This window comes from Tachyglossus aculeatus, chromosome 25 (genome assembly GCF_015852505.1).
Source record: "Tachyglossus aculeatus isolate mTacAcu1 chromosome 25, mTacAcu1.pri, whole genome shotgun sequence".
Lineage (NCBI taxonomy): Eukaryota > Metazoa > Chordata > Mammalia > Monotremata > Tachyglossidae > Tachyglossus > Tachyglossus aculeatus.
The window spans coordinates 24,023,853-24,049,691 of NC_052090.1; the positions used below are offsets into that span (position 1 = coordinate 24,023,853).

Genomic DNA, 25,839 nt, shown 5'->3' on the forward strand with positions numbered 1-25,839 from the left:
AGATAACATGGGCCAATCGGCACTTGGAGATTGGTGCCCAAGTTACTCCCGATGGACACAGGAGGTGACACCTTGGAAAAGGCTTCCTTGGGAGAGGAGGGGCCCGGGAGATTTGACCATATTTATTGAGAGCTTACTGTGTGCAAAGCACTGCCCTTAGCGCTTGGAAGAGTACACTATAACAACAAATAGACACACTCCCCGCCCACAACGAGTTTGGCCACTGCCAAACCAGAGGGGGTCATGGGACGAGGCGGCGGTCCTAGATCTAAGATCGTTGCCGTGGACCGGAGGAGAGGAAAGCCACGGCGTGGACCGATCAACGCAGCGCGAGCATTTAAGGATTGCTAAAGCCAGACAGACTCTCCATTTCAGAACAGAAGCAGTGTGGCCGAGTGGAAATAGCCTGAGGCCTGGGAGTTCGAGGGCCTGGGTTCTAATCTGAACTGCCAGCCCCATGTGGGACAGGGACTGCGTCCAACCTGATTTGCTTGTATCCACCCCAGCGCCTAGTACAGTGCCTGGCACCTAGTAAGCACTTAACAAATACCATCATTTTTTTTTTTTAATCCCGGCTCCGCCACTTGTCTCCTGCGTGACCTCGGGCCCGTCACTTCATTTCTCTGGGACTCAGTTCCCCCTTCTGCACACCGGAGATCCGCTCCCCGGTCTCCCTCCCCCTTAGATCGTGAGCCCCGCCTGCCGCCTGATGATCCGGTCTCGACCCCAGCGCTTCGTACAGGGCTTGGCACCTAGACGGCGCTTCCCGAGCACCACTTTGTAACGGAGCCATTGGAGACTGCGGATGGTTTGGGGCGGATCAGCGTCCCGCCCGCTCCCCGCGGACACCCCGCCCCCTTCACCTATGGACTTTGGCAGCAGGTTTCGGACCAATTCGTTGTGGTCTCCCACGTGCAGGATGCTGTAGACGCTGGTGTTCATCAACTCCTCCTGGTTGTAGCGCAGGTACTGCGTCACGTTCTCCGAGACGAACACCACGTTGCCCTCCGGGTTCACCACGAAGAAGAATCCGTCGAGGGCCTGGCAGCCGCGGCGGGAAAAGGAAGAGGGTGAGCCGGGGCGGAGCCAGACTCCCCGGAGGGTGCGTGGCGGGGGCCGCGGCGAGGACCCTGAGCTACCGACGTCGGGCCCAGGGTTCGAGGCCGGAGCTTGGCAGGGCGGGGGGATCCCGAAGACCCCCCAAGAAGAGGGAGACCTGTCGAGGGGCAGGGCGGGCCGATGTCCTGGAGAGAAGGAGCATCATTGCCTAGCGGAAAAAGCCCAGGCCTGGGGGACAGAGGGACGTGGGTCCTAATCCCGGCTCCGCCGCTTGTCTCCCGTGCGACCTCGGGCAGGTCACTTGGCTTCTCTGGGCCTCGGTTCCCTCATCTGTAAAATGGGGATTCAATACCTGCAGAGGCCGTGAGCCTGTTGTTGGGTAGGGACCGTCTCTATACGTTGCCGACCTGTACTTCCCAGGCGCTTAGTACAGTGCTCTGCACACAGTAAGCGCTCAACAAATACGACTGAATGAATGAATAGGCCGTGAGCCCCACGCGGATCCTAATGATCTTGTGTCTACTCCAGTGCTTAGTATGGTGCTTGACGCATAGTAAGCGCTTAACAAATACCATCATTATTATTACTATTAGGGAAATATTTGGAGGATTCTTAGGAATCAATTAATCAATGGTAGTTACAGAGTGCATACTATGTGCACAGCACTGTACTACGTGCTTGGGAGAGCTCAATACAACAGAATTAGTGGACACGTTCCCTGCTTAGAACTCACCACTCTGTTCGATTGTATTTACTAAGTGCTTACTGTGAGCAGAGCACTGTACTGAGCGCTTGGGGGAGGACAATAGAACCATTAATGGACACATTCCTTACCCACCACGAGCTTACGCTATTGGTGTGGGGGTCTCCTGGAGCACTTTCCCCCAAATCTCTGAGCGAATGTACGTATTTATTACTCTATTTATTTATTTTATTTGTACATATTTATTCTATTTATTTTATTTTGTTAATATGTTTTGTTTTGTTGTCTGTCTCCCCCTTCAAGACTGTGAGCCCGCTGTTGGGTAGGGACCGTCTCTATATGTTGCCAACTTGTACTTCCCAAGCGCTTAGTACAGTGCTCTGCACACAGTAAGCACTCAATAAATACGATTGAATGACTGAATGAATGAATGAATGAATGCTACGGGCCTGTGGCCTGCTCAGTGACCCAGGGCAAAAGCTGTTTCACTTTTCAGGGCCTCGATCTTCTCATCTGTAAAGTGGGGATAATAGCGCCCGCCTCGTCCCAAGAAGCAGCACGGTAGAGGGGATAGAGCCCGGGTCTGGGAATCAGAAGGTCATGGGTTCCAATCCCAGCTCCTCCACTCAACAATAATAATAATAAATAATAAAAATTGTGGTATTTGTTAAGCGCTTACTATGTGCAAAGCACCGTCCTAAGCGCGGGGGAGGATACAAGGTGATTAGGTTGTCCCATGTGGGGCTCACAGTCTTAATCCCCGTTTTACAGATGAGGGAACTGAGGCACAGAGAAGTTAAGTGACTTGCCCAAAGTCACCCAGCTGACAAGTGGTGGAGCCGGAATTTGAACCCACGACCTCTGACTCCCAAGCCTGGGCTCTTTCCCCTGAGCCATGCTGCTTCTCTAGCACTTGTCAGCTACGTGACCCTGGGCAAGTCACTTCACTTCTCTGGGCCTCAGTTCCCTCATCTGTAAAACGGGAATTAAGACTTTTAGACTGTGAGCCCACTCTTTTAGACTGTGAGCCCACTGTTGGGTAGGGACTGTCTCTATATGTTGCCAACTTGTACTTCCCAAGCGCTTAGTCCAGTGCTCTGCACACAGTAAGCACTCAATAAATACGATTGATGATGATGGGCCTCAGTTGCCTCAGCCGGAAAATGAGACTGTGAGCCCCAAGGGAGACAGGGACTGCGTCCGACTCGATTTCCTTGTATCCACCCCAGTGACCGGCACAGAGTAAGCGCCTAACAAATACCGTTCTTCTTCTTCTTATTATTATCATTTCTTCCCTCAGAAGGATACTAAGCGGGGAAAATGAGATCACGGGGGAGACGGCGCTCGGGGAGACAGACGAGCACCGGGAATTCTGGGGGTTGTCATGATCCCGATGCTCCCGGAGGGCGGGGAGCTGCCTTCTCCCGGGGCTGAGGGAGAACCACCTCTCCCCCGACCCCCAGCATCGGCGTGTGGAAGCCCCCCAAAACCGAAAGTTTCTGGCGTGTGCGCGCCCCAACCCCCGAGAGAAGGGCATGGTCACCTCAATCAATCAATCAATCTATCGTATTTATTGAGCGCTTACTGTGTGCAGAGCACTGGACTAAGCGCTTGGGAAGTCCAAGTTGGCAACATAGAGAGACGGTCCCTACCTAACAGTGGGCTCACAGTCTAAAAGGGGGAGACAGAGAACAAAACCAAACATACTAACAAAATAAAATAAGTGGAATAGATATGTACAAGTAAAATAAATAAATAAATAGAGTAATAAATATGTACAAACATATATACATATATACAGGTATATATACCTCCAGCATCATCGGTCCCAGGGCGTCCTTGTCGATGACGCTCTGCCCCGTAGAGGACACGTCTGACTTCTGAACTTCGTCCACGCTGGCGGCTTTCTCTGGTGGAACAGACAGACGTGCCCATTAGACCGATAATACTACTGCTAATAATAATAATAATAATAATAATAATAATAATAATAATGGCATTTATTAAGTGCTTACTATGTGCAAAGCACTGTTCTAAGCGCTGGGGGGATACAAGGTGATCAGGTTGTCCCACGTGGGGCTCACGGTCATCATCCCCATTTTACAGGTGAGGCTCCGAGAAGTTAAGTGACTTGCCCAAGGTCACACAGCAGACATAGGGTGCAGCCGGGATTCGAACCCATGACCTCTGACTCCAAAGCCCGGGCTCTTTCCACTGAGCCACGCTGCTTCCCTAAGCATCTTTAATACTAACGATGATGAAGGGGATGGCATTTGTTAAGCGCTTATTACGTGTCAAGCGCTGGAAGTAGCATGGTCTAATGAAAAGGGGCTGAGGCTGGGAGGGCATGGGTTCTAATCCTGGCTCCGCCACTTTGCTGTGGGACTTTGGTCAAGCCACTTCACTTCTCTCGGCCTCAGTTACCTCATCTGTAAAATGGGGATTAAGATGGTGAGCCCCACATGGGACAACTTGATCACCTTGTAACCTCCCCAGCGCTTAGAACAGTGCTTTGCACATAGTAAGCGCTTAATAATAATAATAATGATGGCATTTATTAAGCGCTTACTACGTGCAAAGCACTGTTCTAAGCACTCATAAAGGTATTTGTTAAGCACTTACTATGTGCCAAACACTGTTCTAAGCGCTTATAATGGTATTTGTTAAGCGCTTACTATGTGCCAAGCAGTGTTCTAAGCGCTGGGATAGATACCAGGTTATCAGATTGTCCCACGTGGGGCTCACAGTCTTAATCCCCATTTTACAGATGAGGTCACCGAGGCACAGAGAAGTTAAGTGACTTGCCCAAAGTTGCACAGCTGACAAGTGGCAGAGCCGGTAAATGCCATCATCATCATCATCATCAACATCATCACTCTCTGGGCCTCAGTTACCTCATCTGTAAAATGGGGATTAAGATGGTGAGCCCCAAGTGGGACAACCTGATTACCTTGTATCGCCCCCAGTGCTTAGAACAGTGCTTGGCACATAGTAAGCACTTTATACTGTTATTATTATTCTCTGTGCCTTCAGTGCCCGTCTGTAAAATGGGGATTAGTAATAATAACAACAATGATGGCATTTATTAAGCGCTTACTATGTGCAAAGCACTGTTCTAAGCGCTGGGGAGGTTACAAGGTGATCAGGTTGTCCCACGTGGGGCTCACAGTCTTAACCCCCATTTTACAGATGAGGTAACTGAGGCACCCTCTCCATCCCCCGCATCTTACCTCCTTCCCTTCCCCACAGCACTTGTATATATGTATATATGTTTGTACATATTTATTACTCTATTTATTTATTTATTTTACTTGTACCTATCTATTCTATTTATTTTATTTTGTTAGTATGTTTGGTTTTGTTCTCTGTCTCCCCCTTCTAGACTGTGAGCCCGCTGTTGGGTTGGGACTGTCTTTATATGTTGTCAGCTTGTACTTCCCAAGCGCTTAGTACAGTGCTCTGCACACAGTAAGCGCTCAATAAATACGATTGATTGATTGATTGATTGAAGTGACTTGCCAAAGTCACACAGATGACAGCTAGTGGAGCTGGGATTTGAACCCATGAACTCTGTTTGGGGGTAGATAACTAGGAAGTGCTTATTTTTGAAGAAAAAATGTGTCCAATTAAGTAAGGGTTGTTAAAGTCCTCTATTTTAAAAGTTCCATATGTATATTTTATATTTTTAGACTGTGAGCCCACTGTTGGGTAGGGACTGTCTCTATATGTTGCCGATTTGTACTTCCCAAGCGCTTAGTACAGTGCTCTGCACATAGTAAGCGCTCAGTAAATACGATTGATGATGATGATGATGACGACCAAAACCCGGGCTCTTTCCAGTGAGACACGCTGCTTCCCACGGTGAGCCCCATGTGGTTCAGGGACCATGTCAAACCAGACTAACTTGTATCTACCCCAGAGCTTACAACAGTGTTTAGCACATAGTAAGTGCTTAAAAAGTACCGTTATTATTATTATTATTACCTCCCCAGTGCCTAGAACAGTGCTTGACATTTAGTAAGTGTTTATTATAATAAGAATTATAAGAATGAGAGTCATCAAGTAACAGATTGAGTGGCACCAGAAACCACCTACCTGCAGATGGATGCAATCGATCGATCAATCCACTAGTGGTATCTATTGAGCGCTCACTGTGTGCACAGCACTGTGCTAAGCGCTTGGGGGAGGATGGTACAGCAGAGTCGGTCGAAACATCCCCTGCCTACATGCAGCTTCTAGTCTAGAGAAGATACACGGGCTGGGGAGTTGGGAGACCCGGGTTCTAACTCCGGCTCTGCCCCTAGCCTGCTGTGTGACGTTGGGCAAATCAGTGGGCATCTCTGAGCCTCAGTTTCCTCCACCGGAAATAACTACCTTTCCTTGCAGCGCCCTTCAGGTACAAGGCACCGGGCGGGGGGATTATTACAAGCAGCACGGTGTAGTGGATAGAGCCAGGGCTTAGGAATCAGAAGGTCAGGGGCTCCAATCCCGGCTCCGCCACTTGTCTGCCGTGACCTTGGGCGAGTCACTTCACTTCTCTGGGCCTCGGTTACCTCACCCGTAAAATGGGGATGGAGACTCTGAGCCCCATGCGGGACACGGACCGTGTCCAACCCAATTTGCTTGAATCCGCCCCAGCGCTTCGTACAGTGACTGGCACATAGTAAGTGCTTAACAAATACCATTATTATTATCATCATCATTATTATTATTATCCCACGGAGTTGAAAACCGGTGGAAGGGTTGAGATTTGAGCAGGCAAGGGAAATCAATCCTAAGGCAGTTCCATGACACAGTCTGAGCAAAATGAGAAGCCTGAATCGATCCTTCTGGAACAATGACAGTCATTTCTTTGCCTCTCTCTGTCTCCCTTTCTTCTATGGTATTTGAGTGTTTACCACATGTCAGGCACCGTTCTAAGCGCTGGGGTAGAGACAAGATCCCTACCTCACATGGGGCTCTCAGTCTAAGTCAGAGGGAGGAGGATTTACTTCCCATTTTCCAGATGAGGTAACTGAGGCCTGGAGAAGTCAAGTGACTTGCCCAGGGTCACACAGGGCAGACGAGTGGCAGAGCCGGGATTAGAACCCGGGTCCTCTGACTCTCAGCTCATGCTCTTTCCATTAGGCCACGCTGCTTCTCTCTCTCTGTTGGTTGCTAAGTCACTAAGAAGAGGAACCGAGATTTCTAAAAAAAGCAACAGAGAAAGATCGGTCTCCTCAGCCCCAGAGCCATGAGATGTCAAACGATCTACCTGTTTAAGGAGGCCCAGGGAGGACAAAACTAATCCTGGGTATTGGACGCCTACTGTACGGAGCACTGTACTGAACGCTTGGGAGAGAACAACAGGATTACAATCGAATCCATCACTTGTATTTTTTTTTTTCTAAAAGGTATCAGTTAAGCGCTTACTACGTGCCAAGCACTGTTCGAAGTGCTGGGGTAGATGCAAGGTAATCAGGTTGCCCCACGTGGGACACACAGTCTTCATCCCCGTTTTACAGATGAGGGAACTGAGGCCCAGAGAAGTGAAGTGACATGCCCCAAGTCACACAGCTGACAAGTGACAGAGCTGGGATTTGAACCCACGACCTCTGACTCCCAAGCCTGGGCTCTCGCCACTGAGCCACGCTGTTTCCCGTGGAAATATTTTAGGGGTTACAGAGCCAAGTGCATAGGTGACATATAGAGGAAGGCTAAGAGAGGAAATTAGGACCTAGTCAGGATGGTCTCTTAGAGGAGGTGTGATTTTAATAATAATGATGCTATTTATTAAGCGCTTACCACGTGTCAAGCACTGTTCTAAGTGCTGGGGGAGATACAAGCTAATTGGGTTGGACACAGTCCCTGCCCTCATGGGGCTCACGGTCTTCACCCCCATTTACCTGATGAAGGAACTGAGGCCCAGAGAAGTGAAGTGATTTGCCCAAGGTCACAGAGCAGATAAGCTTCTCTTCTCTGGGCCTCAGTTCTTCTCTGGGCCTCAGTGACCTCATCTGTAAAAATGGGGATTAAGACTGTGAGCCCCCCGTGGGACAACCTGATCACCTGGTAACCTCCCCAGCGCTTAGAACAGTGCTTGGCACATAGTAAGCGCTTAATTAATACCATTATTATTATTATTATTATTATTCAGTCATTCATTCATTCAATCGCATTTATTGAGTGCTTACTGTGTGCAGAGCACTGTACTAAGTGCTTGGGAAGTACAAATCGGCAACATATAGAGATGGTCCCTACCCAACAGTGGGCTTACAGCCTAGAAGGGGGAGACAGACAACAAAACAAAACATATTAACAAAATAAAATAGGATAGTAAACATGTTCAAGAGTATGTACATATGTGTACTCACATATGTATCACTCACAAGCTAATCAGTTTGGACCCGATCAACATCCCACAGGACATGGTAATTGAGGCACAAGAGAAGTTACGTGATTTACCCAAGGTTACAGAGCAGGCAAGTGGCAGAGCAGGATTAGAACTCAGGTCCTCCGACTCCCAGGCCCATAGTCATTCCACTAGGTCATGCTACTGAGGTACATTTATTTGTATTTTCAGCCAACTCTGGCTTCACTTTAAGCACTTATTTGTCCCATCCTCAGCACTTATGTATACATCTTTAATTTATTTCAATATCTCTCTCTCCCTCTAGATAAACTACTGGTCTACCAACTCTTCTGTATTGTCCTTTCCCAAGCTATTAGTATGTATATATCTGTAATTTTATTTATTTATATTGATGTTTATTTATTTGTATTGAGCTCTAGTCTGTGAGCTCACTGCTATTATTATTATTATCATTATAAGTCGCAGAGGCAGGATTAGAACCCATGTCCTTCAGACTCCCAGGCTGGGCTCTATCTACTAAGCCACGCTGCTTCTTCATTGAGTGGTTTCTGTGTGCACAGCACTGTACTAAGCGCTTGGGAGAGGACCATATAGTAGAGTTGGTAGATACAGTCCCTGCTCACAATGAAGGAGGAAGCAGCATGGCACAGCAGACAGAGCGCGGGACTGGGAATCAGAAAGTCACAGGTTCTAATCCCGGCTCCGCCACAGCTCCAAGGTGCTGTGTGACCTCGGGCAAGTCACTTCACTTCTCTGGGCCTCAGTTCCCTCAGCTGGAAAATGGGGATTGAGACTGTGAGCCCCACGTGGGACGGGGACTGTGTCCAACTCCATTCACTCGCATCCACCCCGGCGTTTAGTCCGCAGAGCAAGCGCTTAACAGATACCATCATTAGCTGAGGCCGAGGGGTGCCTCGGTGGCCCGCCGATGACTACGGACAGTGCTTTGCACATAGTAAGCGCTTAATAAATGCCATTATTATTATTATTACGGGGATCCCAGCGGCTAGCCCTCGGCTCTCGCCGCTCCCCGACAGACGTCCGCCGGGGAGGTCGATATTCTCTCAATCTGATCTGGCCCCCGGTCGGTGGATGGTTTCTCATCGATGGAGATTCACAGTGTAATTGGTTTAAACAGGCCTCGAATTTATGGTATTTGGATACTTTATAGGATGTGTTCAACCATCTCTGTGCACCGCCAAGCTAGCTTGGAGACTAAAAGCGAGGAAAGGGCTCCTTTGAGCGATACCGTTACGCTGACCGTGGGGGCACTTTAATGATCCGTACGTTCTTTCCACTTTCCAGATATAAATATGCTTAGCTATGTTTACACTTCTGGAGGGGGCACTCGATCAGAGCATGCTTTTTAATATTTTAAAAGAAGCGTTTCTCCCAGGGCCACCAGTCACCTTGACTTAGCTTTATTTTGCCTCACCCCTCCGCTCCCCGGCAGGTGATAAAAATAACCCCCCATTTTCTGCCGCAGGATTGTTTCTTGGGAATGAGGGCTCCCAATCACATCCTATCGGGTCAGTTCCGGATGGAAATCCTCAAACGGAAATAAAAACGGGCCTTCAGATGACACTTCCAGGGGCTCAGAGCTTTCATGCCTATTTATCTTACGTTTCTGAATCCACTGTTTCTTTCTTTCCTTCATTCAATCGTATTTATTGAGCGCTTACTGTGTGCACAGCACTGTACTAAATGCTTGGAAAGTACAATTTGGCAACAGAGAGGGACATCCCTACCCAACAACAGGCTCACAGTCTAGGAGGGGGGAGACAAACAACAAAACAAAACAAGCAAAGAGGCATCAATAGCATAAAAAAAAATAGAATCATAGATATATATATACACATCATTAATAAAGTAAATAAAATAATATGTACATATATACACAAGTGCTGTGGGTAGAGCAGAGGGAGGGAGTCGGGGCGATGGAGAGGGGAAAAAGGACTCGAGGACCCCCGTCCTCCCCACCAAGATCACCAAGTGGGACCTCCCAGCCTAGGCTGAGATCATTCATTCATTCATTCATTCAATCGTATTTATTGAGCGCTTCCTGTGTGCAGAGCACTGTACTAAGCACTTGGGAAGTACAAGTTGGCAACATATAGAGACGGTCCCTACTCAACAGCGGGCTCACAGTCTAGAAGGGGGAGACAGACAACAAAACATATAAACCAAATAAAATAAATAGAATAAATATGTACACGTAAAATGAATGCATTCATTCATTCAATCGTATTTATTGAGCGCAGCTTCAGAGCTGCCTCAGCACAGTTCTTCCCCGGTGGGACGGCCGGGAGAGATGGCCCGTCTCCTCCCCACCGGGCCTAAGTGAAGCGGTTTCTTCGAGCGGGCTCCTCCATCCCTCCCTCCGCGATCCCGGAGCATGAGCCAAAGTCATTAGGTTTCGGAGATCCAAACTCGGCCCACTGAGGGCTCCCGTCCAGATGACTCACCCGCACCACAAAAGGGGAAGCCAAAACGTGCACGCTACACGCCGCCTGTTTATTTCTTCCAACTCGCTGCGATTCCCCCATCGTCCTTTCCTCCCGGAAGAAAAGGGAAGGGGAGAGAGGCGGCACCAGGCAGCCGCTGGGCCCGGTGACTGGAAAGATTGGGGAAAAGACAAGGCTCTTTTGCCAAAGTGCCTGGGTGGAGTTGCTTTCTGGTGACACTGGGCCTATGCTTACATGGAAGACTGCCGAGAGAAGCAGCGTCGCGATACAGGGCGGCAGAAGGACCTGGGTTCTAATCCCGGCTCCGCCACCTGTCTGCTGTGTGACCTTGGCGAGTCACTTCACTTCTCTGTGCCTCGGTTCCCTCGTCTGGAAAATGGGGATAAGACTGTCAGCCCCTCGTGGGATAGGGACTGTGTCCAGCCCGATTTGCTTGTATCCCCCCCAGCACTTGTACAGTGCCTGGCACAGAGTTAGCATTTAACAAATACCACAACTGTTATTATTATTATTCAGCTTCTTTTCTGCAGTGTACGGAAAGGGGCCATTGGGAAGGAAACCTCCCCAGAGCTAAACGGCAGCTGACAGAAAGACGCTTTGGGTTTTTCTTTTCTTTTTTCTCCAGGGCTGTTGGGTGATGGAGAAAAAACTTTTCTCTTGCCACTCCCCGTGTGTTTGTCTCCCGAGAGACGCAGATTTTTGGAAGCTGTTTCTGAAGGCCCAAACCTCCCAAGTTTTACGTTCTCTAGTAACGGGCGATGGAGAAAGTTACCCCAGAGACTTTCCTTGGCAAGAAGACGAGAAGGGGAGCCCGTCTCTCCGGGGGACGAACCGCTCAGCTCCGAGAACATCTTAATAAAAATACTAATAATCTCGTCTTATGTTGTTGAGTCATCCCCGACCTTTAGCGACACCATGGACACGTCTCTCCCAGAACGCCCCACCTCCATCTGCAATCGTTCTGGTGGTGTATCCCTAACGTTTTCTTGGTAAAAAAATACAGAAGTGGTTTACCAATGCCTCCACCACATGGTAAACTTGAGCCACCCCGTCCCCACTGCCAAATCTCTCTCCCATGTCACAGCTGCCCAGCACAGGTGAGTTTTGACTTGCAGCAGATTGCCTTCCGCTCGCTAGCCACTGTCCAAGCTTGGAACGGAATGGCTACAACAATGTTGGCATTTATCAAGCGCTTACTATGTGCAAAGCACTGTTTTAAGCGCTGGGGAGCTTACAAGGTGATCAGGTTGTCCCACGGGGGGCTCACAGTCTTAATCCCCATTTTACAGAGGCCCAGAGAAGTGAAGTGACTTGCCCAAAGTGACACGGCTGACAATTGGCGGAGCTGGGATTTGAACCCCTGACCTCTGACTCCAAAGCCCGGGCTCTTTCCACTGAGCCACGCTGCTTCTCTCTACGCCTCCACTTGATTCTCCCTGCCAAATTCGAGACTGGTAGAATCCTGGAAACTCTCCAGGTGCGACCCTGAGAGGCGTACTAATAATACTACTAACAATAATTATGGTATTTGTTAAGCGCTTACCATGCGCCAGGCGTGGTTCAAAGCACTGGGGCAGATACGAGATAATAGGGTGGGACACAGTCCTTGCCCCACAAAGGGCTCACACTCTTACTCCCCATTCCACAGATGAGGGAACTGAGGCCCAGAGAAGTTAAGTGACTTGCCCAAAGTCACACAGCTGACAATTGGCAGAGCCAGGATTTGAACCCCTGACCTCTGACTCCAAAGCCTGGGCTCTTTCCACTGAGCCACACTGCTTCTCCTGGGATGGTCCACAAGGATTGGCAGACAGGAAGGATGGCCTTCTGGGGGCTCCCCAGGCTTTTCTTCATGGTGCTGCTTAGAAAAATAATAATAATAATACTAAGAATAATGGTATTTAGTCAGCCCTTACTATGTGCCAGGCACCATACAAAGTGCTAGGGTGCATACAAGCAAATCGGGTTGGATGCATTTCCTGTCCCCCGTGGGTGGGGCTCACAGTCTCAATCCCCATTTTTTCCAGATGAGGGAACTGAGGCCCGGAGAAGCAAAGTAACTTGCCCAAGGTCACCAAGCAGACACTTGGCGAAGCCGGGATTAGAATCCATGACCTTCTGACCCCCAGGACCGGGCTCTAGCCAACTATGCCACAAATGCTATCTCTAACCTACGTTATTGTCGTTGAAAAAGCGTATTGAAATTTTTTTGACATGTGTCTCTGCCACGAGATTGTGAGTTGCCAGCGATCGTACCAGATCCACCCATCCTACCGTACTCTTCCAAGCGCTCAGTGCAGTGCTCTGCACACAGTAAGCGCTCCATAAATACCACTGAACAGGTGCTGCCAGCAGGTAGGTGAGCTCTGTGGTCCTTTCCCAAGGGCTCAGCTCAGTGCACTGCATCCACTGTTCCTTTCCCAAGCGCTCAGTTCAGTGCCCTGCATCCAGGGGACGCTCAATAAGTGCCTCCGTCACCACTATGTGGAGGGCAACCACCTCATCTCCACCTTCGTCCACGGGGGAAGCCGTGTTCTCCAGTGGTGCCTTACTTATTTGTTCATTCAGTCGTATTTATTGAGCGCTTCCTGTCTGCAGAGCATCGTACTAATTCATTCATTCATTCAATCATATTTATTGAGAGCTTACTGTGTGCAGAAAACTGTACTAAGCACTTGGGAAGTACAAGTTGGCAACATATAGAGATGGTCCCTACCCAACAACGGGCTCACGGTCTAGAAGGGGGAGACAGACAACAAAACAAAACATGTGGACAGGTGTCATCAGAATAAATAGAGATCAAGCTAGATGCACATCATTAACAAAATAAATAAAATAGTAAATACGTACAAGTAAAATAAATGGAGTAATAAATCTGTACAAACATATATACAGGTGCTGTGGGGAGGGGAAGGAGGTAGGGCGGGGGGGGATGGGGAGGAGGAGAGGAAAAGGGGGCTCAGTGTGGGAAGGCCTCCTGGGGGAGGTGAGCTCTCAGTAGGGCTTTGAAGGGAGGAAGAGAGCTAGCTTGGTGGATGTGTGGAGGGAGAGCATTCCAGGCCAGGGGTCGACGGTGGGGCAGGTGAGAATGAGGTACAGTGAGGGAACGAGGTACTACTTGCTTGGAAAAGTCCAATAAAACATTAAACAGACACATTCCCTGTCCACAACAAGCTTTCAGTCTAGAGCCTTTTCCAAAACCTGCCAGCCCCAAGGGGGGGTCCAAGTCGGAGTCTCGGGGGCGACTAATTCCCCCCGCTCCGCTCTGACTGACGAAGCTCCCTCAGAAATCTTGGGAGGCAGGACTCCAATCCCCAATCCCTCGCCCTTCGGGACGGGGATACCCTTGTGGGGGGAAAGGGGGAGATTCCCGGTGGCTCCGGGGGGCCGTTTCGGGTCAGGCCCCACGGGCCCGGTATTCCGGGAAATCTCGGTGGCATCTGCGAGGTTTTTGGAGGTGAAGCGGGAGAGAATTCTGGCCGGAGCTAAAATTAGACAAGCTGCCATATGGGCCGGGGAGTTGGTGGGGCGTTCTTATTCATTAGGAAGCGTTCTGCAAACAGCGGGCCCTGCTTGCGCTGCCTACTTGCCTATCTGTCCACCCGCCCTCTCCCTCTCTCCAAAAGCGCTTATCTCACCACTATTAATGCACGCATCTCTCCCCAAGCTCCTGAAATCTCTAGCACTGCATATTCAAGCGGGCCAGCTGTGCTTCTTCCCAGAAGAGGGGCTTCCCGGGACAGTGTCCTCATTACCCCTTCCCGCTTCTGCGACCCTCCCGCCCCCACCCCAGGGTCTTCTGGTCCACCGGTCAGGCACATCGGCTGCCATCCCCCCGACCCCCTGTCGAACAATCAATCTGTCCATCGCATTTGTTGAGCGCTTACTGGGAGCAGACAGCTCTGCTGACCGCTTGGGAGAGGGCAATCAATCAGTAGAGTGGCCCAATGGAGAGAGCCCAGAGGACCTGGGTTCTAATCCCGGCTCTGCCGTGTGTCTGCTGTGTGACCCTGGGCGTCACTTCTCTGGGCCTCAATAATAATAATGATGGCATTTATTAAGCACTTACTATATGCAAAGCACTGTTCTAAGCGCTGGGGAGGTAACAAGGTGATTGATCAGGTTGCCCCACGGGGGGCTCACAGTTTTAATCCCCATTTTAATAATAATAATAAAGATGTCATTTATTAAGTGCTTACTATGTGCGAAGCACGGTTCTAAGCGCTGGGGAGATTACAAGGAGATCAGGTTGTCCCATGTGGGGCTCACAGTTTTAATCCCCATTTTACAGATGAGGTAACTGAGGACCAGAGAAGTGAAGTGACTTGCCCAAAGTCACACAGCTGACAAGTGGCGGGGCCGGGATTTGAACCCTTGATCTTTTTAGACTGTGAGCCCAATGTTGGGTAGGGACTATCTCTATATGTTGCTAATTTGTACTTCCCAAGCGCTTAGTACAGTGCTCTGCACATAGTAAGCACTCAATAAATATGATTGATTGATTGATTGATTGATCTCTGACTCCAAAGCCCGGGCTCTTTCCACTGAGCCACGCTGCTTCTCAACTGTGACATGGGGATGAAGACTGTGAGCCCTATGAGGGACAGGGACTGTGTCCAACCCAATTACTTCGTATCGACTCCAGTGCTTAGCCCACAGTAAGCGCTTAACACATACCACAGCTTTTATTATGATTACGTAAGTGCTTAAGAAATGCCATTAAAAAAAAACAACATAATGGAGTCAGAACGTGGCAGTGCTCTGGGAAAATGTTTTGCGGTCTGTTAATTACTGGACCTGTCACGAGAGTGACTCTCCGTAAATTCCTGGCCTCCTCTTTGCCCTGATCTCACTGATCTGCTACTCGTTGTGGGCAGGGAATGCGTCTGTTTTATTGTCCTCTCCCAAGCGCTTAGTAGAGTGCTCTGCACACAGTAAGCGCTCAATAAACACCACTGACTGACCGACTTGACCTCAGGTCTCTCTCAATGGGGCGGGGCGACCCTAAATTGTGGCAGACGGCACATCCTGCTCGCCTCCCCACCCGTGTCGCCAGCCTCACCCAGAAGCCAAGCCTCTTGTTGCCCCGATATAATTACCGGACGCCCACACAAATGTCAACTGGGAGCCGGACTCTCTGGAGTCAAGGAGGCTCTCCCGGCTCCACCGGCTGAGTCGCGTGGCTCAGCCGGGTGATTTTATCAGAGGCCTTGGGCCACCCGGCTCGTTAACTCGCCTCCGAACAGAAACTGAGCCGACGTCACCCCTTCCACCCGCCACACACCCATGCCCCGCTCCGCCCGGCTGCCACCGCGCCAATCCGGTTCTGTCCCTCAGGGACTCGTGGGTGAGGTCGAGGAACATGGTCGAGGATCGGGACAGGATCCCGGCCCCATCGGGCAGCCGGCCTGGGCCGCATCCCGGTTCGGTCTCCCCGCGGATGTGTGCCAGGGCATCGTTTGGGCGCCCTGCTTCCCGGGTAGCAGAATTCCATGCCGACTCCGCAAAGGATAATCCCTGGCTTCTTATCCCTTCCCCTGACGCAGCCTGCTTCGACCTCAGCCCTCCTGAGGGGCGGCGTGGCCTAGTGGCTAGAGCCTGGGCATCAAAAGGACCTGGGTTCTAATCCCGACTCTGCCACTTGTCGGCCGTGTGACCTTGGGTGAGTCACTTCTCTGGGCCTTAGTTACCTCGACTGAAAATGGGGATTAAGACTATGAGCCCCATGTCGGACAAGTGATTAGCTTGGATAGCAATTACGGTATTAGTTCTACCTCAGGGCTTACAACATTTGCCCGGAACATAGAATGCGCTTAACAAATACCATAAAAAAACCCACCAACTAACCATCTATCTCTCCACTGAGTTGTCGTCATCATCATCATCATCATCATCAATCGTATTTATTGAGCGCCTACTATGTGCAGAGCACTGTACTAAGCGCTTGGGAAGTACAAATTGGCAATATACAGAGACAGTCCCTACCCAACAGTGGGCTCACAGTCTAAAAGGGGACTGTCCTTCCTCAGAGATGACACCCCCGGCCCCAAAATTCACAGGTGGGGGAGTGAGTGGCTAAAAAAGTGAACGGAGTGTACCTCAGCCACAACCACACTTGTATACCCTCACCCGGGCTGCTCTTTTTGTGACGCTGACGAGTTCATTGCTCGGTGCCACTTTCGCCCGCGCCCCTCGTTCTGTCCGTTAGCGATGGGGCAGGGAACACGTCTGCTAATTCTGTTGTTCCTTCACTCAATCGTATCGATTAAACACTTACTGTGTGCAAAGCACTTTACGAAGCAATTGGGAGCATACTATACGACGATAAACAGACACATTCCCTGCCCACAGCAAGCTTACAGGCTACAGGGGGTGGAATTGGGAGGCGGGGGATGAATAAAGGGAGCAAGTCAGGTAGACGCAGAAGGGAGTGGGAGAAGGGAAGAGGGGAGCTTTAGTTGGGGAAGGCCTCTTGGAGGAGATGGGATTTAAGAAGGCTTTGAAAGGGGGGAGAGTCACTGTTGGATATGAGGAGGGGGCGAAACGATTGAGGACTTTAAATCAATCAATCAATCAATCGTATTTACTGAGCGCTTACTGTGTGCAGAGCACTGTACTAAGCGCTTGGGAAGTACAAGTTGGCCACATATAGAGACAGTCCCTACCCAACAGTGGGCTCACAGTCTAAAAGGGGGAGACAGAGAACAAAACCAAACATACTAACAAAATAAAATAAATAGAATAGATATGTACAAGTAAAATAAATAAATAGAGTAATAAATATGTACAAACACATATATACATAGATACAGGTGCTGTGGGGAAGGGAAGGAGGTAAGATGGGTAAGATGGAAGGAGGTAAAGCCAACGGTGAGGTGTTTTTGTTTGATGCAGAGCTCTTAGTAGTACGGTGCTCTGCACACAGTAAGCTCTCAATCAGTACCACTGATTGATTGATCGATCGACTGATTGGATCCTGCCCGGAAAAGAGCCACTCCTTTCCGGGTCACGGAGCGCCATGCCAGTCTCTCTGTGGCAAACGAATGGTAATAATAACAGTGATAAAAATAAAATTGTGGTATTTGTTAAGCGCTTACTATGTGCAATGCACTGTTCCAAGCACTGGGTAGATACAAGGGAATCAGGTTGTCCCACCTGAGGCTCACAGTCTTAATCCCCATTTTCCAGATGCAGTAACTGAGGCACAGAGAAGTTAAGTGACTTGCCCAAAGTCACACAGTCTCTCTGTGGCAAACGAACAAAAACAATAATAGCAATAATAATCATAGTGATAATAATAACAATTTTGGTATTTGTTAAGCGCTTACTACGTGCTAAGCACTGTTCCAAGCACTGGGTAGATACAAGGTAATCAGGTTGTCCCACATGGGGCTCACAGTCTTAATCCCCATTATCCAGATGCGATAACTGAGGTACAGAGAAGTTAAGTGACTTGCCCAAAGTCACACAGTCTCTCTGTGGCAAACGAACAAAAACAATAATAATAATAATAATCACAGTGATAATAATAATAATTTTGGTATTTGTTAAGCGCTTACTACGTGCTAAGCACTGTTCCAAGCACTGGGTAGATACAAGGGAATCAGGTTGTCCCACCTGAGGCTCACAGTCTTAATCCCCATTTTCCAGATGCAGTAACTGAGGCACAGAGAAGTTAAGTGACTTGCCCAAAGTCACACAGTCTCTCTGTGGCAAACGAACAAAAACAATAATAGCAATAATAATCACAGTGATAATAATAACAATTTTGGTATTTGTTAAGCGCTTACTACGTGCTAAGCACTGTTCCAAGCACTGGGTAGATACAAGGTAATCAGGTTGTCCCACATGGGGCTCACAGTCTTAATCCCCATTATCCAGATGCGGTAACTGAGGTACAGAGAAGTTAAGTGACTTGCCCAAAGTCACACAGTCTCTCTGTGGCAAACGAACAAAAACAACAATAATAATAATAATAATCACAGTGATAATAATAATAATTTTGGTATTTGTTAAGCGCTTACTACGTGCTAAGCACTGTTCCAAGCACTGGGTAGATACAAGGGAATCAGGTTGTCCCACCTGAGGCTCACAGTCTTAATCCCCATTTTCCAGATGCAGTAACTGAGGCACAGAGAAGTTAAGTGACTTGCCCAAAGTCACACAGTCTCTCTGTGGCAAACGAACAAAAACAATAATAGCAATAATAATCATAGTGATAATAATAACAATTTTGGTATTTGTTAAGCGCTTACTACGTGCTAAGCACTGTTCCAAGCACTGGGTAGATACAAGGTAATCAGGTTGTCCCACATGGGGCTCACAGTCTTAATCCCCATTATCCAGATGCGGTAACTGAGGTACAGAGAAGTTAAGTGACTTGCCCAAAGTCACACAGTCTCTCTGTGGCAAACGAACAAAAACAATAATAATAATAATCACAGTGATAATAATAATAATTTTGGTATTTGTTAAGCGCTTACTACGTGCTAAGCACTGTTCCAAGCACTGGGTAGATACAAGGTAATCAGGTTGTCCCACCTGAGGCTCACAGTCTTAATCCCCATTTTCCAGATGCGGTAACTGAGGCACAGAGAGGTTAAGTGACTCGCCCAAAGTCACACAGCTGATAAGTGGCGGAGCCGGGATTAGAACCCACGACCTCTGACTCCCAAGCCCGTGCTCTTTCCGCTGAGCCACGCTGCTTCTCTAACAATAACGTTGGTATTTAAGCGCTCACTATGCGCCAAGCACCGTTCTAAGCACTGGGGTAGATATAAGGTTACCAGGTTGTCCCACTTGGGGCTCACAGCCTTCACCCCCATTTTCCAGATGAGGTAACTGAGGCCCAGAGAAGTTAACCGACTTGCCCAAAGTCACACAGCGGACAAGTGGTGGAGCCGGGATTAGAACCCACGACCTCTGACTCCAGAGCCCGGGCTTTACGAATGTTGGTGCTCGGCTGAGAGGCGGCAACGTCGGAGACCGGATCGTCGGCCAACGACGGTGTTAACTCAAAATCACGCGTACACGTGGGCTTGTATTTCACCGGGCCATTATGGGGCTTGACGCATTAATACCTGGAAAGTGCTCTGAGCTTCAAGGAACAAAACTCGTCGATTAGAGAGAGAAACCGGGAAGAGGGAAGTCCTGGAATCAATAGTGCGGCAAGGAATTACACTGACAGGGACAGAAACGTCCTGTGTCTCGGGGAACGTGGGAAGAAAGGGGACTTCACGTACGAGACAGAGCAGAGACCGGCGTGGAACAAAAAGCAAGAAAAGGACGGAGGAAACAAATCTGCAGAAAAGACCACCCTCTACACCCGACGGGGCAGCGTGTGAGCAAATAAGCAGCGTGGCTCAGTGGAAAGAGCCCGGGCTTTGGAGTCAGAGATCACGGGTTCGAATCCCAGCTCTGCTAATTTCCAGGTCGAGTCGCTTAACTTCTCTGTGCCTCAGTTACCTCATCTGTAAAATGGGGATTAAGACTGTGAGCCTCCCAAGGGACAACCTGATCACCTTGTAACCTCCCCAGTGCTTAGAACTTAGTGACTTGTACATATCTATTCTATTTATTTTATTTTGTTGGTATGCTTGGTTTTGTTCTCTGTCTCCCCCTTTTAGACTGTGAGCCCACTGTTGGGTAGGGACTGTCTCTACATGTTGCCAATTTGTACTTCCCAAGCGCTTAGCACAGTGCTCTGCACATAGTAAGCGCTCAATAAATACAATTGATGATGATGATAGAACAGTGCTTTGCACATAGTACGCGCTTAATAAATGCCATCATCATTATTATTATTACTATTATTAACCTTGATTGCGGTAGAGAAAACCAAATCCAAGGCACGGAGGCTTGAATAATGAAATCTCGGAACATTTCAAGGGCTTTTTAAAGGCAGCAGAGGTTTTGAAATGGAAAAACAAGGGGCCAGAGTTAAATTATTCACCCCCCCGCCCAGTCCCACAGCAATTCTGTCCATATCTTTCTACTTATTTCTATTCCTGTCTGTCCCTCTAGACTGTCAGCTCGCTGTGGGCAGGGAATGTGTCTGTTTATTGTTCTGCTCTCCTCTCCCAAGCGCTTAGTACAGTGCTCTGCACACATTAAGTGCTCAATAAATGTGCCTCTTCACTGTCAGCTCGTCTGGTCCTACCGTTTTTATCACGCCTCTCCCAAGCGCCCAGTACAGTGCTGGACATTGAATGGACCCGTAGTAGACGCTTAGCACCCTTCAAAAAATAAAGATGTACGTGCAGGAGGAGCAGTGAGTAGCCATCCCCCCTGCCCTACCTCCTTCCCCTCCCCACAGCACCTGTATATATGTTTGTACAGATTTGTACATTTGTACATTTACATATACATGTATATATGTTTGTACATATTTATTACTCTATTTATTTATTTATTTTACTTGTACATATCTATTCTATTTATTTCATTTTGTTAGTATGTTTGGTTTTGTTGTCTGTCTCCCCCTTCTAGACTGTGAGCCCACTGTTGGGTAGGGACCGTCTCTAGATGTTGCCGACTTGTACTTCCCAAGCGCTTAGTACAGTGCTCTGCACACAGTAAGCGCTCAATAAATACCATTGACTGATTGATTGATTAGCACCCTTCAAAAAATAAAGATATACGTGCAGGAGCAGTGAGTAGCCATCCCCCCTGCCCTACCTCCTTCAATCAATCAATCAATCAATCAATCGTATTTATTGAGCGCTTACTATGTGCAGAGCACTGTACTAAGCGCTTGGGAAGTACAAATTGGCATCACATAGAGACAGTCCCTACCCGATAGTGGGCTCACAGTCTAAAAGGGGGAGACAGAGAACAGAACCAAACATACCAACAAAATAAAATAAGTAGGATAGAAATGTACAAGTAAAATAAATAAATAAATAAATAAACAGAGTAATAAATATGTACAACCATATATACATATATACAGGTGCTGTGGGGAGGGGAAGGCGGTAAGGCGGGGGGATGGAGAGGGGGACGAGGGGGAGAGGAAAGAAGGGGCTCAATCTGGGAAGGCCTCCTGGAGGAGGTGAGCTCTCAGCAGGGCCTTGAAGGGAGGAAGAGAGCTAGCTTGGCGGATGGGCAGAGGGAGGGCATTCCAGGCCCGGGGGATGACATGGGCCGGGGGGTCGATGGCGGGACAGGCGAGAGCGAGGTACAGTGAGGAGATTAGTGGTGGAGGAGCGGAGGGTGCGGGCTGGGCAGTAGAAGGAGAGAAGGGAGGTGAGGTAGGAGGGGGCGAGGTGATGGAGAGCCTTGAAGCCCAGGGTGAGGAGTTTCTGCCTGATGCGCAGATTGATCGGTAGCCATTGGAGGTTTTTGAGGAGGGGAGTGATATGTCCAGAGCGTTTCTGGACAAAGATAATCCGGGCAGCAGCATGAAGTATGGATTGAAGTGGAGAGAGACACGAGGATGGGAGATCAGAGAGAAGGCTAGTGCAGTAGTCCAGACGGGATAGGATGAGAGCTTGAATTAGCAGGGTAGCGGTTTGGATGGAGAGGAAAGGGCGGATCTTGGCAATGTTGCGGAGCTGAGACCGGCAGGTTTTGGTGACGGCTTGGATGTGAGGGGTGAATGAGAGAGCGGAGTCGAGGATGACACCAAGGTTGCGGGCTTGTGAGACGGGAAGGATGGTAGTGCCGTCAACAGAGATGGGAAAGTCAGGGAGAGGACAAGGTTTGGGAGGGAAGACAAGGAGCTCAGTCCTTCCCCTCCCCACAGCACCTGTATATATGTTTGTACTGATTTGTACACTTGTACATTTACATATATATGTATATATGTTTGTACATATTTATTACTCTATTTATTTATTTTACTTGTACATATCTATTCTATTTATTGCATTTTGTTAATATGTTTGGTTTTGTTCTCTGTCTCCCCCTTCTAGACTGTGAGCCCACTGTTGGGTAGGGACTGTCTCTATATGTTGCCAACTTGTACTTCCCAAGCGCTTAGTACAGTGCTCTGCACACAGTAAGCGCTCAATAAATACGATTGATTGATTGATTGATTGAATGAATGGATGAATCCCACCCCACCTCCCAGTCTCAATCTCCTTTCAGTGCTGAGCCACCACCCCGTGACACCGGCCTGGGGACGGTATCGGCCCGGAGCCTCCTGAGATCAGAATATCCCACTGAGGATTGGAGGGGCAGGGGGGCATCTTCTATATGGTCCAGCGGATAGAGAAGCAGCATGACGTAATAGCGCTGTGACCTTGGACAAGTCACTTCACTTCTCTGGGCCTCAGTTCCCTCATTTGGAAAATGGGGATTGAGACTGTGAGCCCCATAGGGGACAGGGACTGTGTACAACCAGTTTGGCTCGTATCCACCCCAGTGCTTAGTACAATACGTGGCACATAATAAGCGCTTTAACAAATGCCATGATTATTATTATTCATTCATTCATTCAATCATATTTATTGAGCGCTTACTGTGTGTGCAGCACTGTACTAAGCACCTGGGAAGTACAAGTTGGCAACATATAGAGACGGTCCCTACCCAACAACTGGCTCACAGTCTAGATGGGGAATTATTATTATCTATATGTTATATATATAATTATAATATCACAATTATAGAATATTATTATTCTATAGAGCCCAGGACGAGGAGTCAGAAGGCCGTGGGTTCTAATCCCGGCTCCGACACAAGTCTGTCGTGTGACTTTGGGCGAGTCGCTTCACTTCTCTGGGCCTCGGTCCCTCAACTGGAAAATGGGGATTGAGACTGTGATTCCCACACGGGGCAGGGACTGTTGCATCCCTGCAACACTTAGTAAAGTGCCTGGCCCATAGTAAGCGCTTAACAAACACAACTATTATTATTATTATTACTATTATTACCATCCAAGTCGGACACGCTGTACCCCCCTCCACCCCACTGTCGAAAACACGGGCCAGCGAGATGCAGCCGATACTCCCAAGGAGACCGCGAGCCCTGTGTGGGTTGGGGACCGTGCCCAACCCTGACCACCCTGTACCCACCCCAGCGCTTAGTACAGCGTCTGGTATGTAGCAAGCATGTCGCAGAGAGCCCATTTATTTACCCGAGGCCAAGAGCCAAAGCCGAAATGGAAAATCGCTCGGTGAGAAGGAGGACCCTGTAGGCTCTGGGAAGGTTCAGCCTTCAGAAACTGCGTAGATGCGGGAAAACGTCACCCCGGCGCCAGCCCATAACTGTGTCACTTGTCCGATGCCCGGGGGGCGGTGCGGAAACCCGATTCCATCTGACACGCTTAGGCGATCGGGAATCCATCCAAGGAATGTGAGGCTTGGGAACGGGTGGGGGACATAGGGGGAGGACAGCACGTCCGCCTGGCGGCCTGGACGCATCTCGATCCGGCGGGGAAACGGCAGCCCAGGCCACACGGAATAATAATAATAATAATAATAATAATAATGATGGCATTTGTTAAGCGCTTACTATGTGCAGAGCACTGTTCTAAGCGCTGGGGGGAATACAAGGTGATCAAGTTGTCCCCCATGGGGCTCACAGTCTTAATCCCCATTTTACAGATGAGGTAACTGAGGCTCGGAGAAGTTAAGGGACTTGCCCAAGGTCACACAGCAGACGTGGTGGAGCCGGGAATCGAACCCCTGACCTCTGATTCCAAAGCCCGGGCTCTTTCCACTGAGCCACGCTGCTTCTACGGAGGGAGAGCCCCGGGTTCCTCCGCAGGACGGGGAGAGCAGGAATGTTCCAGACTGCCAGCTCCTTGGGGGCAGGATATGTGACTGCTACATTACGATACTGCCCTCTCCCAATCGCTTAGCACAGTGCTCGGCACACAATGTGCGCTCAGTAATAGTAATAATAATGATGATGGTATTTGTTAAGCACTTCCTATGTGCAAAGCACTGTTCTAAGCGCTGGGGGGATACAAGGTGATCAGGTTGTCCCACGTGGGGCTCACCGTCCTTGTCCCCATTTTACAGATGAGAGAACTGAGGCACAGAGAAGTGAAGTGACTTGCCCAAAGTCACACAGCTGACAATTGGCAGAGCCGGGATTTGAACCCTTGACTTCTGACTCCAAAGCTCGGGCTCTTTCCACTGAGCCACACTGCTTCTCTTCTCAATGTATACAAATAATAATAATCATAATTATGGCATTTGTTAAGCACTTACTATGTGCCAGGCACTGTACTAAGCGCTGGGGTGGATACAAGCAAATCAGGTTGGACCCTGTCCCTGTCCCACATGGGGCTCACAGACTCAATCCCCATTTTACAAATGAGGTAACTGAGGCCTGGAGAAATGAAGTGACTTCATACATTCAATCGTATTTATTGAGCGCTTACTGTGTTCAGAACACTGTACTAAGCGCTTAATGACTGACTGATAACTGAAAGGCAGCATGGCTTTGTGGATAGAGCTCGGGCCTGAGAGTCAGAAGGTCACGGGTTCTAATTCTGCTTCTGCCACTTGCCTGCTGCGTGACCGTGGGCAAGTCACTTCAATTCTTGGGGTATCAGTTCCCTCATCTGTAAAATGGGGATTGAGACTGTGAGCCCCAGCTGGGATATGGACTGTGCCCAGCCCGATTTGCTTGTAACCACCCCAGCGCTTAGTACAGTGCCCTGCCCCACGCAATCTCCTCCCGGAACGGTTTCTGCTGGACGGTGGAGGTGGATTCTGAAGGGGCAAGGCTCGGCCTCTAGGTGAGGGGGCCGACTGCTTCTGACGGGACGCAATCATTTAATCTTACTTATTGGGCGCTTACCGTGTGCAAAGCACTTTACTAAGCTCTTGGGAGAGTACAATACAACAACAAACAGACATATTCGCTGCCCATGACGAGCTCACAGCCTGAAGAAGTCGCTTTGAGAGGAGTGGCCCCCGCACTCCACATCACCCACCATAAGCAGGGATCATAGGGCCTTTACTGACTTTTCCTAAGCGCCCAGTACAGTGCTCTGCACCCAGCAGGTGCTCCGTAAAGCGCTCTCCATCTAGAAAGCGCTATCACGCTTGGCCCCGGGCAGACGCCCAGAGAGAGGGTGCGCAGTTGAAGCTTTTGAGGGATCAAATGAAGAGGAAGTGTCAGAAGGGTGTCCACTTTCATTCATTCAATCGTATTTCTTGAGCGCTTACTGTGTGCAGAGCACTGTACTGAGCACTTGGAAAGTACAATTCGGCAATAGACAGAGACAATCCCTACCCAACAACGGGCTCACAGTCTAGAAGGGGGAGACGGACAACAAAACAAAACAAGTAGACAGGCATCACTTC

The 25,839-nt window shown here is 49.1% G+C and overlaps 1 protein-coding gene across 5 annotated transcripts in view; it reads right to left on the reverse strand.

The window, feature by feature from the left end:
- Window positions 1–25,839, reverse strand: part of NCOA2 (nuclear receptor coactivator 2) — a 207,794-nt gene that overhangs the window by 57,903 nt on the left and 124,052 nt on the right. For all 5 annotated transcript variants that reach the window (XM_038766425.1, XM_038766427.1, XM_038766426.1 and 2 more), the window contains 2 exons: window positions 3,574–3,671; window positions 864–1,041 (listed from right to left, as the gene is read on the reverse strand). In XM_038766425.1, the coding sequence (XP_038622353.1) occupies window positions 864–1,041; window positions 3,574–3,671 (276 nt within the window). The remainder of the gene's footprint in view (window positions 1–863; window positions 1,042–3,573; window positions 3,672–25,839) is intronic.